Raw genomic sequence first — 18,422 nt, forward strand, 5'->3', positions numbered from 1 at the left:
CCTCTGTCATCAAACTTTTGGAGCTTGAATTTGACAAAGCAACACATGACAACCATTTCATTTAAATAGATATGTCTATATATACATCATGCAGTAGTTTGTGTTTATCTGTAGCTTCAGTTTATGCTCCTACTGTTTCATTGAGAATTAATCACCTCTCACATTTACATATTTTATGACATTTTTCCAAAACCCATTCACCGATCCATTTTGACCTTCCCAGTAATTTCAGAAATTAGCAGGGAAATTAGCAAGGAGCCTAATGAGGGGAAAAATTTTTTTTTCAGCTGACCTTGAAGCCAGATAGACCAGGGTTCATGCCCAGGCTTCCCCTCTTTCTAGCAACATAAACTTCGGTCAATCACTTATCCTTTCTGAACTTCAGTTTCCTCTCCTGTACAAAGGAAATAACAGTACCTACCACATGGATGATTAAGGATGAGGGATAAGGGATGAGATGCATGGCTCATCTTCATTTTACAAGTAAGGAATTGGGGTTCAGACAGGTGAAATGATGTCCAAGTTCATATATTTTGCTGAAGTCGAGCCAAATTCTTCTGTTTTTAAAGCCTGGAGCTCTTCGCATTATACCCCAAAGGGGCCTTGTACAATAAGTCAGTAATACTGTAAGTAGCCTTACTCCACACTTAAGTTTATTTTTATAAAGATAATAAAATCTCAATAAGCTGAAGTCTTTTTAAATTCAAATCACCAATATATATCACATAAATTATTAAATATATTATAAAAATATGTGTGGAAGGTATGTGGCATTTATTGGGATAAAATTCTCAGTTCAGAGAAATGATCTGATGTTTCTGTAGTTACTTTGCCAGCTCAAAAGAAAACAACCCCCTATCGGTGGTTGCCCAAGTTTATGCTAATGTTGTGTAACTGATATTAAACTTAAATGTTCTGCCCATTCTGCTGGTATAAAAATAGTCTGAACCGACTGTTATCAAGGAAAAGAAATCATGCACTGTTAGCAAAGTTGCCTCATGTTAATTTGCTCAAAATTAGATGTTTGGTTTTATGTACTCTGCTGCTATTGACATCCTTCTGTTCTCATACAGTTTTCAATAACTGAGAAATTTTAGGAGCACTATTTTAGCAATATACATTTGTCACACGAAGCAGGTTTTTTACGTGCATTGTCCAGTTTTTTATTCTTTTTGTTCTTTGTGGTTGGAACAAACACTAACTGCATTGTTTTGTTATATCAAATAAACATCTTCTATGGACCAGAAAAAAAATGTATACCTAGCTAGAAATTTCTAATGTATCCAATGTAAATTCAGTACAAAAGTATTTTTTAATTTGGTAACTGCTGTCTGTATCAGTACTGTCCAATAAAATCATAATTAAGTTATGGATGCAAGCCACATAAGTTAAATTTTTCTAGTAGCCACATTTTTTAATAGTAAAAAAACAGGTAAAATTGTTTAAATTATATTTTATTTAACATGAAATACGCAAAATATTGTTTCAACATGTAATCAAGATAAAGTACTAATCAGATATTTTACATTCTTTTTTTTTGTACCAAGTCTTTAAAACCTGGTGTGTATTTTATACTTGCACATTTCAAGTGCTCAGTAACCACATGTGGCTAGTGGCTACCACACTGAACAGTGTAGGTCCAGATTCTTCCATCTCTCATGCCACTACCAGAGTCTAGGCTACTGCTACTTCTCACCCAGCCTCCTGCACCAGGCTCCCAACTGGTCTCCCAGCTTCCCTCCCTGTTTGCTTCAATCCATTCTCCATGCAGCAGTAATGATGGTCTTCTTAAAACAGAATTACAAAATATAAATTGGACCTCATCACTTCCCTGCTTACGAGTCTTTCTTTATCTTCCCACTGGGTTCAGAACAGAATCAGAAACCCTACCATGCACTACAGGACGCTGCGTTACCTGGGACTGTGGTTTTTTTCCAACCCCACTCCAAGCTCACCCCTCCAGCTCATGCCAATCCAGCTACACTTCGTTACTTTCAATTTAACAAGCTCTTTCCCACCCAGGATCTTTGCAAATGCTCTTCCTCCCTCTTTTAATGACTGGATTCTTCTCAGTCTTCAGGTTTCAATTTGTAATTTCTCTTGCTCAAGCAAGCCTGTCTTTACCAGCATACTTAATGAAGGTTCCCTGCCACCCCACAACCACCATGACTCTCTACCTCACAGCACTCCCCGTAATGGGTAAATGTTGTCTTTGTTTACTTTTTAAAATCTGTCTCCTCCACTGGACCGTAAGCTCTAGGTAAGCTTATGTTACTTTTTTTTTAATATTGTTTCTAATATTCTCCATTTATTTATTTGTTTGTTTGTTTGTTTTCGGCTGTGTTGGGTGTTTGTTGCTGCGCGCAGGCTTTCTCTAGTTGTGGCGAGCTGGGGCTACTCTTCGTTGCGGTGCGCGGGCTTCTCATTGTGGTGGCTTCTCTTGTTGTGGAGCACAGGCTCTAGCCACGGGGGCTTCAGTAGTTGTGGCTCGCGGGCCCTTAGAGCGCAGGCTCAGTAGGTGTGGCACACGGGCTTAGTTGCTCCGTGGCATGTAGGATCTTCCCAGACCAGGGATTGAATCCGTGTCCCCTGCATTGGCAGGCGGATTCTTAACCACTGCACCACCAAGGAAGTCCCTCTTCCCAGACCAGGGAATGAATCCATGTCCCCTGCATTGGCAGGCGGATTCTTAACCACTGCACCACCAAGGAAGTCTCGTGTTACTTTTCTAATTTTAAAAAAAAAGAGAGAGAGAGAGAGAGAGAGAAAAGGGAACCTTGGGTGGACAGGAGAAGTGAGACTGGAGAAAGCCTGTATCCCACCCTGGGATGCTGGTTCAAGGTCTCAGGTGGAGAGGGCCCCTCAGGTGTGATACTCACAGGGTCATTCAAATGCCTTTCAGGTGGGCTCTGGAGATATCATCTCAAAAGGGGGAACTATAGAAAAACTGAAAGAGCAAGGTAACCTGATTGTGAGTGTCACTCTGGTGGGGAGAATTCTCTTCTACCTGCCTATGCTCCTTTCTAGGGAAAGTGTCAGCCAGATCAATTAGGTGAGTCAACAGGGCTCACCGTAGAAGACACAATTCCCAAAAAATCCACAAGGTGGCAGAGTAGAGAGAAGAACCTGGGACAACAAAGGTCAGGGGAAAGACACTTCAGGCCACCAACATTCACCATTCCGGAAGTTGCCAAGAATACCAGGGAATCCATTGGAGGTGGAGAGAGGTGGCATTGCAGTGCCTCAGACTATTTTCCTAGGATTTTAATTGATCTGAAGGTCCCCATCAGATACTGAGACATGGGACAGCTACATTACCAATTTGACAACATTTAAGAATATATAAAGGAAGAGTGCTACTACCCATATCACAGTACCCTGACATAACTGATATTTTCATTCATGTGGGTTTCCCATCTCTTTTAAAAAGAAATCCTTAAGTGTTTAAACATCAGTGATAAAGCTGACACCATCAAGTTCTCAACACCATCACACTGCATACTCTTTCAATAGGATAAGACAGTGATTTCAAATCCTATGAGCTAAAGAAACTTCAGAAACAAGGGAACATCTTTTTTTTTTTTCCTATAGAAAGCTGCTGAATCTGTCTCAAGAGAATTATAACGTGTCCACATTCTTTAGGCCCAGAGCCAATAAAATAAATTCTAACATTCCTTTTTGCAGTTGTTTTCTTTTTTATTATTAGTTTTTTTGGCTCCCTTTCCCACTAGACTATAAACTCTACATTTTTATCATGTACATATAATTGTTGTATACTATTCATAACAGTACCTCCATAAATCTCATGTGTACCTACCCACACATTAATTTATAGGCACACTGTGTGGGCAGATGTTAGGTTTGGGTTAGGCAGATCGAATTATTAGCACCAGTTCTTCACCATCACCAGTGCACATCTATGCTCTTCACCATATGACTTTGCAGTCCTGCCCCTTAACTTTGGGCCCAACCACGTGACTTGCTCTGGACAATGGGATGGTAGCAGACATGACACAAACAGAGGCAGGAAATGTGTTTGCAGAGTTAGGGGTACCCTCTTGCATTTTGCAGCCATTGCTACAAAAAGAGCTTCCCCCAGACAGCTGCCATCCTTCAAGCTAGGTCTCAGAATTAACTCCCATGAAAAGTGTCTGCACAGATGTACAGCCTCCAGCAGACCCACCCAGCCCAGTCCAGCCTCACTCAGCTGACCTCCAGCTACCACCACCTGTAGCAGAGCCTCCCATTAACCTGCAGACCCTTAAGAGGAAATGATTATTTCAAGCCACTGAGCTAGGAGCACTTTGTTACACAGCACTACTCTGACAACAGATAACTGATACAGGGGGTATAATGGGATGGTCAGCGTGTCCAAATCTGGCTGCTTTGGGGTCTAAGTTAATAATAGGGTCCTGCCAGATACTTCATTCAAAAGTGAAAGAATATCTGCTGTGTGGACTGAGTGATATAATGGTCCAGATTGTGGGCTGCAGAGTTATCAATAGAGCTGGGCTTGAATCCTGGCTCTGAAACTTATTATCTGTGTCACACTGAAGCTGTGTGACATTGGGCACATTTCTTTACTATCCAAGTCACTGTTTACTCACTATTAAAAAATAATAATTATTATAATAAAACTTACATCTTAAGGTGTTTTGAGACTTAAAAGAGAAAGTGTATGTAAAGTACTTGACAGATATAGTAACTAATACCTGGAAACTATTACTGTTTTATTATTCCTCCTTCTCTGTGAAATCACTCTTCTTTATATTTGCACACCCTCCCCATTCTCAGACACATGATAGAAAGCCTGTAAAAAAATTTTTAATGACCAAATGATATCGAGATTAACCAAACACATCTTAAGATAATTTTATATACTGTTGAAATAAAAATACATCTTTATTAGAAAATAAAATATGGCCCCTTTTAAGTGTGAGTTGCTTTCCCCTGCTCTGTCTCTACACCCCACGCCCTGAGTTTCCTTTCATGTGTCCTCAGTCCTGCTACACAAACACACACCTTCCTCTCTGGAGCAGCAATACAATGGTAAGACGGTTTAGCCTTGGACAGGGCCCTTTCTGGCCTGCTGCATGCTTCCCCGAGCAGGCTATAATTTCTGCTCTGGGCCAGGACGTTGGCCTCAACTTACATCTGCCCAGCAGGTAAGGATGGCCAAGGTCTCACCAGGTCCCTGACAGCTATTGCAAGGCTTCTCTCCAGCCTAAACAGGAATGACCACGGCACTGGCAAAGGTGTAGGAATGTAAGATGGTACAAATAAACATATGAGGGATGGAGCATGGACTGAATAACTCGTGAAACCACCTCTAAGGCTACTGTTATATTTCATTGAGGAAAATGGCTAAGGCTGTAACTGGAAGAGAAAAGCTCCAATTCTTCTGGAGAAAAAAATACTGAAATATGTGTTGTTTTTCTCTGTGGGATTTCAGTTGGGATGACAAGCTTGAGGGATTAAGAGATACTCTAGCAGCGGTTCTCAAATCTTAAGGTGCCTAAGAGTCACCGGGAGGATCATCAGACATCTGAGAAAGCCTCTGACACGGAAGATGAAGACAAAAGAAACTACGGGAAAAAGCAACTTGAGGCAATCACGGATCAGGCAAGGAGAGGAAGGAAAGAAATATCTAACAGTATCCTCCGAGAGACGAGAGAAAAATTTTGCTCCCATGAAGCATGAATAGGATGCTGTAAAAAAAGTAAGACTCAGAAAACAAATCAACAAAAAAGCTCTTAGAAATTAAAAACTCAATAAAAAGATTCAAAAATAAAGCTATGAGAATCTTTTAGAATATTAGAGCAAAAATGAGAGATTAAAAAAAAACTGAGAAAAAAATGTTTACACAGAGGACATTTATCCAAAGGATTTGTAAACTTATGTCCACACAAAAACCTGTACACAGATGTGTCTAGGAGCTTTACTCATATTTGCCAAAACTTGGAAGCTACCAAGATGTCCTTCAGAGGTAAATGGATAAATAAACTGTGGTCCATCCAGACAATGGAATATTATTCAGCACTAAAAAGAAATGAGCTATCAAACCATAAAAAGACATGGAGGAAACTTAAACGCACGTTCCTAAGTGAAAGAAGCCAATCTGAAAAGGCTACACACAGTATGAGTCCAATGATATGACATTCTAGAAAAGGTAAACCTATGGAGACAGTAAAAGGATCAGTGGTTACCAGGGGTGAGGGTCTGGGGAGAAAGGAATAAGCAGAACCCAGATGATTTGTGGGCACTGTAATATCCTGTATGACACTATAATAGTGGATATATGTCATTATACATTTGTCCAAACCCACAGAATGTGCACCACCAAGAGTGAACTCTAATGCAAACTATGGACTTTGGGTGATGATGCTGTGTCAATGTAGGTTTATGGATTGTAGCAAACACGCCACTCTGGTTCAGGATGTGGATAATTTTTCTGTGCTTTCTGCTCCATTTTGCTGTGAATCTAAAACTGCTCTAAAAAATAAAGTCTATTTTAAAAAGAGAGAGAAGAGGGAGGGGGTATGGGGATATATGTAGGCATATAGCTGATTCACTTTGTTATACAGCAGAAACTAACACAATATTGTAAAGCAATTATACTCCAATAAAAATGTTAAACAAATAAGTTAATTAAATAAAAATAAAAAGAGAGAGAATGGTCTAGGAGGTCCAACATCCAGATAACAGAAGTTTCAAAAAGAACACAGAAAATAGAGAGGAGGAAATCAACAAAGTAATTCCAGAACTGAAGGACATGAGCTTCTAGACTGAAAGGGTCCAGAAAACCTGGCAAAATACATGAAAACAGACTCACACCAAGGCACATCTTTGTGAAATTTCAGAACACTGGAGAAAAAGCGAAGATTCTACAAGTTTCAGGAAAGCAAAAACAACTTGCATTCTTGGGATCAGGAATAAGAGTAATGTCAGACATCTCTACAGCAACACTAAAAGCAAGCAGAAATGGAGAACTGTCTTTAATGGTGTGAAGGAAAATTATCTCCAACTTGGAATTCTACATGCAGATAAATAATCAGGTATGGAGGGTGGAACAGAGACATTTGTAGACACCATGCAAGGACTCAAAAATAAGCTCAAAATGGAATAAAGACCTAAATGTAAGGCCAGAAACTATCAAACTCTTAGAGGAAAACATAGGCAGAACACTACATGACATAAATCACAGCAAGATCCTTTTTGACCCACCTCCTAGAGAAATGGAAGTAAAAACAAAAATAAACAAATGGGACCTAATGAAAATTCAAAGCTTTTGCACAGCAAAGGAAACCATAAACAAGACCAAAAGACAACCCTCAGAATGGGAGAAAATATTTGCAAATGAAGCAACTGACAAAGGATTATTCTCCAAAATTTATAAGCAGCTCATGCAGCTCAATAACAAAAAAACAAACAACCCAATCCAAAAATGGGCAGAAGACCTAAATAGACATTTCTCCAAAGAAGATATACAGACTGCCAACAAACACATGAAAGAATGCTCAACATCATTAATCATTAGAGAAATGCAAATCAAAAGTACAATGACATATCATCTCACACCAGTCAGAATGGCCATCATCAAAAAATCTAGAAACAATAAATGCTGAAGAGGGTGTGGAGAAAAGGGAACACTCTTGCACTGCTGGTGGGAATGTGAATTGGTACAGCCACTATGGAGAACAGTATGGAGGTTCCTTAAAAAACTACAAATAGAACTACCAAATGACCCAGCAATCCCACTACTGGGCATATACCCTGAGAAAACCATAATTCAAAAACAGTCATGTACCAAAATGTTCATTGCAGCTCTATTTACAATAGCCCGGAGATGGAAACAACCTAAGTGTCCATCATCGGATGAATGGATAAAGAAGATGTGGCACATATATACAATGGAATACTACTCAGCCATAAAAAGAAATGAAATTGAGCTATTTGTAATGAGGTGGATAGACCTAGAGTCTGTCATACAGAGTGAAGTAAGTCAGAAAGAGAAAGACAAATACCGTATGCTAACACATATATATGGAATTTAAGAAAAAAAGATGTCATGAAGAACCTAGGGGTAAGACAGGAATAAAGACACAGACCCACTAGAGAATGGACTTGACGATATGGGGAGGGGGAAGGGTGAGCTGTGACAAAGTGAGAGAGAGGCATGGACATATATACGCTACCAAATGTAAGGTAGATAGCTAGTGGGAAGCAGCCCCATAGCACAGGGAGATCAGCTCGGTGCTTTGTGACCGCCTGGAGGGGTGGGATAGGGAGGGTGGGAGGGAGGGAAATGCAAGAGGGAAGAGATATGGGAACATATGTATAACTGATTCACTTTGTTATAAAGCAGAAACTAACACACCATTGTAAAGCAATTATACTCCAATAAAGATGTAAAAATGTATATATATATGCTTCACATGTACCCTTGCTCTAAAAGCTACTGAAGGATGTGCTCCACAAAAACTAGAGAATTCACCAAGAAAGGGGAAATCACAGGACCTAGGAAACAGAAGGTGCAAACAGGAGCGCGGTGAAGGGGATCCTGGATGACCTCTGTGTTCTAACATTGGGGGCAGGCGGTCCAGTTGCTTCTAATATTTTAGAAACAACTTAAATAGCCAACAACGGAGTTAAGGTTACATAAACTGTGAACTGTATTCATAGAATGGAATATTATGCAACCATTAAATATAAATTTATAAAAACATGTAAAGGATATTTTGTCATGTTAAATGAAAAATGAGCTAGATAGAGAATATATCTACCATATGATCAAAATTATGTGTACAAAAAAGTTATCCATTGTTTCCATAGAAAATAATGGAAGAAAATAGGCCAAAATGTTCAAACATAGAGTGTCTTTGAGGTGAGAGATGGATGATTCTTTTTCTTCCTTTATATTTTTCTGTATTTCCCAAATGTTCTATAATGGGAATGGGGAGGGGGAATCCTCACTTTTTAAAAGTATATTCTTTTGTTACCTTTCCAAATCTAAATTAATTTAAGGGCTCTGCCTCAACTAGGATTCATAAAAGACAACGATATTTCCATACACATGAAGGCTATCAGAGGGGAAGGGAAGCTTTAGAGATCTCATCCAACCGTCCCATGTGGCAGATGAGGAACGTGAGGCCCAGAGAGATGAACAGACAAGCACAGGAAGATACAATTAGATGTGTGAGGGCAGGAATCTGATCCCAGGCCTCATAATGCCATCTAACTGCTCTTCCCATTTCACCACATGCCCTCCCTCAATCTTCACAATCCAGGTTATTAAATGTTTCAGCATTGCCACTCCAAGTGTGGCCTGGGAACCATCAACATTAGACCAGTTATTAGAAATGAAGACTCTCAGTCCTCATCCCTGAAAAAGGAAATAAGAATCTGCTTTTTAACAAGACAGTCCAGGGCACAGTTTCTCAGAGAAGTAACAAAATAAGAGAAATTCTCTCTTTGATGGTTTAGATTGAAGCAACTTCGATGACGAAGTTAAAACAAAGTGATCTCAGCCCCAACACTGGGTTTGTGACAACAATCATGTACCTCTGTTTTCCTCATCTGTAAAATGGGGATGATAAATTTAGCATGGCGCGTGGTAAGTGCAGAGATTGAAGCTGGGGTGCAGTAAGCCATTACAAACAGGGCTAATAAATCCTTCTTGTTAGGCATGTTTCAACAGTCCTGGCACTCTGGGAGAGCTGGGGCTCTTCGCACAGTGCTTGGCACATAGTAAGCCCTCAGCTTTCTGTTTAATAAGTAACTAGCGGGAGCGCAGGTGACAGCTACCAATTTTTTACTTGGATGGTCCTGTTCTATCGGAACATAACACTCTCAAAACTGCCAGTTTTCTCCCTTACAACTTTCAAAACTGCGCCAGCTCCCACCTCCACCAGTGAGGCTGGAAGTCACAGAAAAGGTTAATTTATACTGTGTAAATCATTCATGCTAGAACTCTCGCTGATTACAGACTCAGAAGACTCAACCATCCATCCTCTCTAACGCCCCCACCTAATTGTTACTCCGCCCACTGTTCTCCCTAAGCCACGCCCACGGGGGGGCCGACCTTCCCATCAAGCTCCTCCTCCTCCTCCTCCCCGTCCCCAAGGCCCTGCCGCCGCAGGCCTCTCGGCCTTCCGGTCGCACATTACACTCAGTACAGCCACCGAGCTCTAGCCGCAGGCCCCGCCCTCGCCCGCGGCTCCAGTGGACCTGGGCAGCTCCAGTGGCGTCCGCACGCCCCCGCAGGCCTCCTGGTGGCGTCAGGGTGCGAGGAAGGCCCGAAACCTGGCCCCGGGAGCCGCGCCACCGCCCCAGGCTAGGTAGGGCCGGAGGGGCGGGTGGGGTCGGGGCCCTGGCCCTGGCCCCCGAGGCCTCGCGAGAGGGGCGGGGCCGCGCGGTGGGCGGGGGCGGGCCTGGGAGGCCGCGCGGGCCCAGGAGCTGCAGTACGTGTATGTTTGCTGGGTGTGGGCTAGTGGTTACGGGCGCTAGCAGGCTCCGTGCGGCCCACGCGCGCCGTCGCGCCCAAAGAGTAGGCGCCGCACCGGCCTTCCCGTGGGGGCGGCCTGTACATTGTGATTGCGCCTTTCCCCGTGCCGGACGAGGTGAGAAGGCGGTGGCCGGGCCCAAGGAGGAGGGAGGGGACGGAGCGTGACAGCCCGGGGCGCCGCCCCCTCGGCGCCGCAGGTCCGCGGCGCGGCGACCCGGAGGCACTGGGGTCGGGCCGCGGGGAAGACGGCGCGCGTGCCCCTCTTTGGAGAGAGCGGAGCCACCTGGGCCGACGGCGCTTTTGGGATCCCCTGAAAGGCAGGAAGGAGGGCGGGACGGGGACAGCGAGCCCGAGGTGGACCCGCCCGTGTCTCTCCTAGTTAGAAATAGACCTTGGGGAAGATGGAAGGGGAGAAGCAGCCGGCGCCTTACGAGGGCCTGTTTGCGGACGGGCACCTGGTCCTGTGGACGCTGTGCTCGGTGCTGCTGCCCGTGTTCATCACCTTCTGGTGCAGCCTCCAGCGGTCGCGCCGGCAGCTGCACCGCAGGGACATCTTCCGCAAGAGCAAGCATGGGTGGCGCGACACGGACCTGTTCAGCCATCCCACCTACTGCTGCGTGTGCGCGCAGCACATCCTGCAGGGCGCCTTCTGCGACTGCTGCGGGCTGCGCGTGGACGAGGGCTGCCTCAAGAAGGCCGACAAGCGCTTTCACTGCAAGGAGATCATGCTCAAGAATGACAGCAAGGCCCTGGACGCCATGCACCACCACTGGATCCGGGGCAACGTGCCCCTGTGCAGTTACTGTGTGGTTTGCAAGCAGCAATGCGGCAGTCAACCCAAGCTCTGCGATTACAGGTACGGCCTTTGTGGGTATTGATTGTCCCACAATGCTTGGAGGGAGTCAGGATTTCAAAGAGTGGGCGTAGCAGCCTGCTTTGATCTCCACAGATGGCCTCAACTGCCCACTTAGAGGACACAAGCTAATAAATAGCCCTGGTATTATACACAATGAGGCAGCTTTGCAATAGTCATTTGCCTCGTTGATTCATCTAGCCTACACTCCTTAGCCAACTTGCCCTTTTGGGTAATAAAACTTAGCTCTTAACTTTCATCCAGAGGTCTCTAAGTGCCACATACTTTATGGCCATTGTATGTTATATTTTAGCTTTTGTTTCTATTGTTTAGCTCCATTTTGCATGAGAAAAAATGAAGTATGAACAAATTTAACTTTTCCCTGGAGTCTCAAAACTGATTCATCCTGGGTGTTGTGTTATGAATGTACAATGAAAACAAGTGTCATTCCAGAGGAGCACTTTAAGTATCTTTTCTAATCTATATTCGGTGCCATAGTGAAATACACTCCAAAAGAACACTCCTTTTGCCAGATGGTCTTTCAGGACCTGTAGCATCTTAGACAAGTGACTTTGATTAATCCAAGAATATTTTAATCGCTTTTAAATACACACTGGACAACACATTTGTGTTCTTAAATATTGTCTGAAAATAGGTGAAGATGTCCTTTCCTCATGTTAGAGGTTGGTAATAAAAGGGGATGCTGCTTTGCAGATTATCTGTTCTAACTCATTTTACATTTGAGAGAATTTGATAGTTCAGAGAAATTTACTCAGTGGTAAAGTAGAACTGGCATCCCGGATTTCTAACCCCCAGTACAGGGTTAGGAATACTAACCCCTAGCCTCTTCTCTGCCTTAAGTCTGGACATCTTCATTGTGATGGGTTTTGTTTCTGACAAGTTGAAAAGTCCCTAAACATATTTAAGAACAGAAATAGAAAGCTGGCATGAGATAGCAAGTTACTTTTTTGATTATATTTTGTTTATTTTATTTAAAAATCCTTTTTTTAATTAGCATGAGCATTGTTATATCAACAATTATTTTTAAATCTTATTTTAAATAATTTTATACTTAAGATTTAGACTTTAAAAGTTACCAAAATATATGCTTTAAACAACTACAGAGATTTATAACCATTTTTACTTGATATCTTTCAAATTTAGATGTCTTTTTGGCATCAGTGAGAGCTAGAGCTTTTAAAAAATTTCATAATTGTCTCCCTAGTTAAGCTTCAGTCTTGGAGAATTGGGATTAGTTGGAAAGAAGGCATGAATTGAATATTGTTTTATTTCCTTCCCTTCTTTGTGTCTGTGCAGAATTAGGTTAAAATGGCTTCTATAAATATCTTAACTGCATTTCATATACTCCTTAACAAATAATAATAATGCTCTGATTCTCCAACCAAATGATCTTTCTAGAAATGCATATCTGATTGGGGTTTCTGCTCTGTTTAAAACCCTTCAATTACCCCCATCACTTAAAGTGATGGTCTTTCAGTGTTAACTCCAAATGCTTATCGTGGTATACAAGGTCCTCGTGCTCTCTGGACCCTGCCTGCCTGTCTAGTCTTATCTACCACCATCTGCATTAAACTTTATGCACCAGCAACATCAGGCTGGTTGTGGTTTCCTTTAAATACCCTTTTCATACTACCCTTTTTTTCCTCAAGGCTTAAGTATCCTCCTCCTGGCTAGCTCCTAGGCATCCTTCAAAGATTTTTTTTTTTTTAATTTATTTGGCTGCGCCGTGTCTTAGTTGCAGCATGCGGGAACTTTTAGTTGCGGCATGCAGGATCTAGTTCCCTGACCAGGGGTCAAACCCTGGCCCCCTGCATTGGGAGTGCAGAGTCTTAACCACTGGACCACCAGGGAAGTCCTTCTAGGCATCCTAATGACTCATCTTGTGCCCTTTACTCCAGGAACACTTCCCTAATCTACTCACTCCTGCCCCCAATTTTTCCTTCTTAATGATGACATCATATCCTATATCTCAGTAGTTCTCCAGAGTAAGGTCCCCAGACCAGCAGCATCAGTATCACTTGGAAACTTGTTACAAATGCAAATTCTAACACAGATTTAGATTTAGCACACAAAATTAAATAAAATATTTGTATTTAATACAAAATAAAATGTTTACAATATTTGAGACATACTTAGACCAAAAATTGTTTGTTGTTTATCTGTAATTCACATTTAACTGAGCATCTTCTATTTTTCCTGGCAGTGTTAGCCCCAGCCCAGACACACTGAATCAGAAACTTGGGCTGGCAACCAACAATCTTTGCCTAACAGGCCCTGCAGATAATTCTAAAGTTTAAGAACCACTGCTATATTTATGTACTTCTTAAACATGAGCCTCTGTCCTTAATTTTGTGTTCCCTCCTTTGAGCACAGTGAACATGTCAGTGATAGGTCTCCTTTTCTGCCTTAGCTTGTTCTTACTGGTTACTGAGCAGTCTGTTCCCAGCATGCTGGAACTCCTCACCTATGGTAAAAATGGTTCCTGTATAATTTAGGAAGTGTTTATTATTCCCAGGAGAAGAGAGCAAGTGTCCTGAAGTAGTATGTATTTTATAATATTCTGATTTATTTTAGCAGATAATTTTATGCAGGATTACAGTCTGCTGTGACCTTCTGTAGGAGTGAGATATTTTGGAAAAAGGAACAGAATAAATATTTACAGCCTTTAAACACAGACCAGACTGTCCCTCTCTGGATTTTATCCAGCCCTGGGGAGGGCTCCTTCTGTGTCTGCGTCACATTCTTGGGAAGTCTAAGATTTCAAGTGAACTGTGAAGACTGTTCAACAAGGTAGCATTTTGAAGGGCCATATGACAGGTGGTAACTGATTTTAAAGGCTACAGAATAAGTGACAAAGGACTTTTAATTTATACTCACTGTCATTATTTAGTTTTCACATATTAAGCATATATTTGGTGCCAGGCACTGTGCTGGATCCTATTTTCCCTGTAGGCTTCTTTTCTGTGTTTTCCTGCCTCTGCCCCAACCACGGCAGGGTATGTCTGCACCTAGTATCATCTTATCACTGCTCCCCACACTTCTTTTGTTTCTTCTAACCTCTATTCTGACTAAAACAGGAAATCAGGTTCTATTTTTAAGTATTCATTATGTTTATTGAGTAAACCTTTGTTCCTTATAGTGTTCTGTCTCTCATTAAGAAAACTTTTTGGTTTATATTGTATTTTTATTTATAAAAACCTTTATAAAACACTTTTTTATTTATTAAAAAACCTTTTATTTATAAGGCCTTTTCTTCATTACACCCCCCTCCCCACACACACACACACACACACACAGTGATTAATAAAACAGGCTTCTGACTCTTGGAAGGTAATTACATTGGCAGCTTTACTCTAGGCTTTGAACTTAAACTTTATGATTCTGGATTCTAATGTTTATTCATTTCATTAATTATATGAAACAAAGAAAGGATACCAGATTATCTTCTGGAGCAGAGGTGAGCATACTTTTTCTATAAAGAGCCAAACTGAGTATTTCAGGCTTTGCAGACCATATGGTCTGTTATAATTACTTCACTCTACCGTCCATCATAGTACAAAACTAGCAACAGACAGTACATAAATGAATGGCGTAGCTATATTCCAATAAAACTTATTCACAAAATTAGGAGGCAGATGTATTTGTAGTTTGCCAACCCCATTCTAGTGTGAATTTCATAGATGACCATCTCAGCTTCACATATAGTTCTGTTGCCTCTTCCAGCATACTAAAGAAGAGAGCTATTGTGAACAGGTAACTTTAGAGAAGACTTTTTTTTTTTTAATAAAACAGTCATACTCCTGCACAAGAATGGCACATAGGGTAGTGTTCTGTGTCTTCATAAGGATAAGTTACATAATTATGTTTACTTGTCAAAACTCAGCATATGTACATATTTGTACATTTCATCGTATATAAATTTTACATTGAAAGAAAAAAACCTATAAACAAATACTGACCTCAAGGTAATGATATGCCTGCTTGCCGAGGTGTTTAAGAGATATTCTAATGTCTGCGATTTATTTTTAATGCACCAAAAATAAGATAGATTAATGGATAGCTAGAAATGAAACAAAGCAATTACAGTTAATATATTAATGTTGGAATATAGGTGGTGGGCTTACCTGTGTTCCTGTAAAAAAAATTTTTTTAATGCAAAAACACTTTTAAAAGCAAGGAACTAATAAGAACCTACTGTATAGCACAGGGAACTCCACTCAGTACTACTCTGTAATGGCCTATATGGGAAAAGAATCTAAAAAAGAGTGGATATATGTATAACTGATTCACTTTGCTGTACACCTGAAACTAACACAACATTGTAAATCCACTATACTCCAATAAAAATTAAATGTGTGTGTGTGTGTGTGTGTATAAAAGCAAGGAGACTATCATTGTGTTTTGGAAACACTTGCTGAAGTATTGAAAGGTGAAATCTCATAATGTCCATAATTTACTTTCAAATGATTCAGCAAAATATGAGTTTATTTTGAAAGAGAGAAAGAAAATGTGGGAGAAATTGTTACTTAAGAATCAGAGTTAAGGGTTGGTTTAAGGGTATTCATTTTGCTATTCTTTTGACTTCCGTGTGGGTTTAAAATTTTTCAAAATAAAAAGTTGGGGAAAGAATAAAGATCATAAGCAATCACTCAAAGACATGACTGCTAAAACTAAAGTATCAAGACATTATTAGTAATGTCTTATTTTCCCATCAGGTTTGAAATCTAGGTCAAATAAAATAGCAATTACAAAATATATATCAAGAACAGGTCTCAATTTTGATTGTGGTATTTCTCAGGAAAAATATAAAGCTGAATAAGGAGTAAGTATTTTGGCTTTACCTTTACAGAGCAAAGGCTGATAATAGCCATCACCTTGGTCAAGAGTCTTTTCTGAAATTTATGAGAACTTATTAAATGACAAAGGTGTCACAAATCAGTGGGATAGAAAAGATTACTTTATAAATCATGCTAGGACATGTGCTCTTTGAGGAAATAAAAGTTGACTCTTCATATCACACTCTATACCAAAATAAACTCCAGATGGATTGAAGCAGGAGTTCTTAGTTCATAGACAGATAAGGTTCCAGGAAGCCTGACACTTTCATGAGATTCTCAGTGGAATCTGTAGCCCCAGAAGGTTAAGAAGCACTGAATTAAAGGCATAAATATGAAAACAAGTGTGTGGGGGGAATAGCTATAGGCAAATATCTAATTTGGAAAGGTAAAGGACTTCAGAGCATGAAAGCATTTAAATAAACCATAAAGGGAAATACAGATCTGTCTAGCAAAAAATAAACTAAAGTACATTAAAAGGTAAATTTAAGAGAAAACTGAAATGATTGCAATAACTATGACAGAAAAGAAGTTGATATCCTATATAAATTAAAAGTACATGCAGTTATTAAAACCTAGTAAAAGATGAATATAGACCATGAATCAATTCACAAAAAATTATGATATATCCATGTGATATGATATTAATATTCTTAACAAACCATGTTTTTTAAAAAATACTTAATGGCATAGGACAGAATTCATGATACAATTTCCAAAGAAAAGTACTGTCCAGATATATATATAAAAATACATCATATCCCTAACCTGAAAAATAAATATATAGGGACTGTAAAACTGAGAATAAATACATCAAAAAGTTAAGAGTAACTATCTCTGGATGACTTTTATGTCTTTCTATATTTTCTAAATTCTAAAGCATAAGCCAATATCATCTAAAATACAGTTTTTAAAATGTATACAAGTAGTTCATGAATACATACTGGTGTTTAGAAACTCAAGCAATACCAAAGAACATAGAGTAAAAAGAGAATGTTCTTCTCGTCCCTCGGTCCCATTTTTCTTCCCAGAGGAAACCATTGTGAAATAATTCAGTGGGTTTCCTTACAGGTTATTTTCAGTAATAATATACTAGTTTAAAGTTAACAGTAGAGCAGTAGGTAGAGGTGGTATACTTTGGCTGCATTAGCAGTCTGTCGTCGTTTCTCAAGCTTAGGTTGAAAGCAAGTGTTAACAAGGTTATCCTTGCAGATAATTGTAATTTGGGCAGTAAATAGGATTCTTGAGTTAATAGCAGTAATTACTTGATAAAACTGAACATCCAGCTGCAAAAAAACTTTAAAATAGAAGTCCAAGAGAGTTGACCTTGGGGTGAAAGAGTTTTTATCCTCTTTTTATTTTTAATTAATTTATTTACTTATAACCATTGTTTTCTGTTGACCTGTTTTTGTCTGTACAGTCAGATTTGCCTTATCTGTGAGTGGATTAAATACTTAGTAGATTAATAATAGAAACCCAGGACCTTTGCCAGCACTATTCTCTGCTTGTTTCATGCATGCATTCAAATGTAGAGGCAAATTTGAACATAAATATCTGTCTGTACTTCAGATGCAAACATATAGATTAGTTTCATATTAACTGCCAATAAGAAGCTGACTGTTTTACTATGTTTGCTAAAGTGTTTACAGATGGTTATAAATCAGGAGGTTTTCACACTGGACCCTGAGGAACTCTTTTAAGGACCCAGGCCCATGGGGCATTTAAGCTGAAGGCCTTTAGGCCTCATGAACCTATTCCAGACAAAGCACAAATCGATAGTACACAAAACCATTGTTCTAGACCAGCTTTGTTTATGTGGATTATATCTACTAATATTTACCACGTTGTAAATTAAAACTGAGAAATTGTTTAAATATTCATTTTAAAAATAACAATAATGGTAACAATATTTTTGTGAAAATTTAGTGAGAAGATTGGCATCGTTTTACTTTTTTGGTACATTTCTTTGGTGTGGAAGTCAGCTAGCGCCTCCTATCTACTTCTGCATTCAGTCTGTTGATTTAGTACATATCATATAGCTTCCAGAAAACTCCACCGTATACTTTGGATAGAATGAAGGTGAAATAACATATTATTATTAAAATGATTTTAACCTCAGAGACACCCTGAAAGGATCTTCCCCAGACTGCACTTTAAGAACCACTGTTAGATTAAACTGTCAAGTATGCTCAAAGTTTATTGTTCTAGG

At 40.1% G+C, this 18,422-nt stretch overlaps 1 protein-coding gene across 10 annotated transcripts in view; it reads left to right on the forward strand.

The window, feature by feature from the left end:
• Positions 1 to 10,150: 10,150 nt before the first annotated feature.
• The window catches only part of DGKE (diacylglycerol kinase epsilon), a 49,850-nt gene continuing 41,578 nt past the window's right edge, over positions 10,151 to 18,422 (forward strand). For 4 of the 10 annotated variants that reach the window (XR_004347542.1, XR_004347541.1, XM_032616748.1 and 1 more), the window contains exon 1: positions 10,450 to 11,360. Coding sequence is in view for 8 of the 10 variants with exons in the window: in XM_032616748.1 (XP_032472639.1) it covers positions 10,906 to 11,360 (455 nt within the window). In the remaining 2 variants the exon portion in view is untranslated. Of the gene's footprint in view, positions 10,338 to 10,449; positions 11,361 to 18,422 lie in introns of those variants that run through there. The other 6 variants (XM_032616749.1, XM_032616746.1, XM_032616750.1 and 3 more) reach the window with 4 other exon arrangements.

The sequence above is a fragment of the Phocoena sinus genome, chromosome 20 (genome assembly GCF_008692025.1).
Source record: "Phocoena sinus isolate mPhoSin1 chromosome 20, mPhoSin1.pri, whole genome shotgun sequence".
Taxonomy (NCBI): domain Eukaryota; kingdom Metazoa; phylum Chordata; class Mammalia; order Artiodactyla; family Phocoenidae; genus Phocoena; species Phocoena sinus.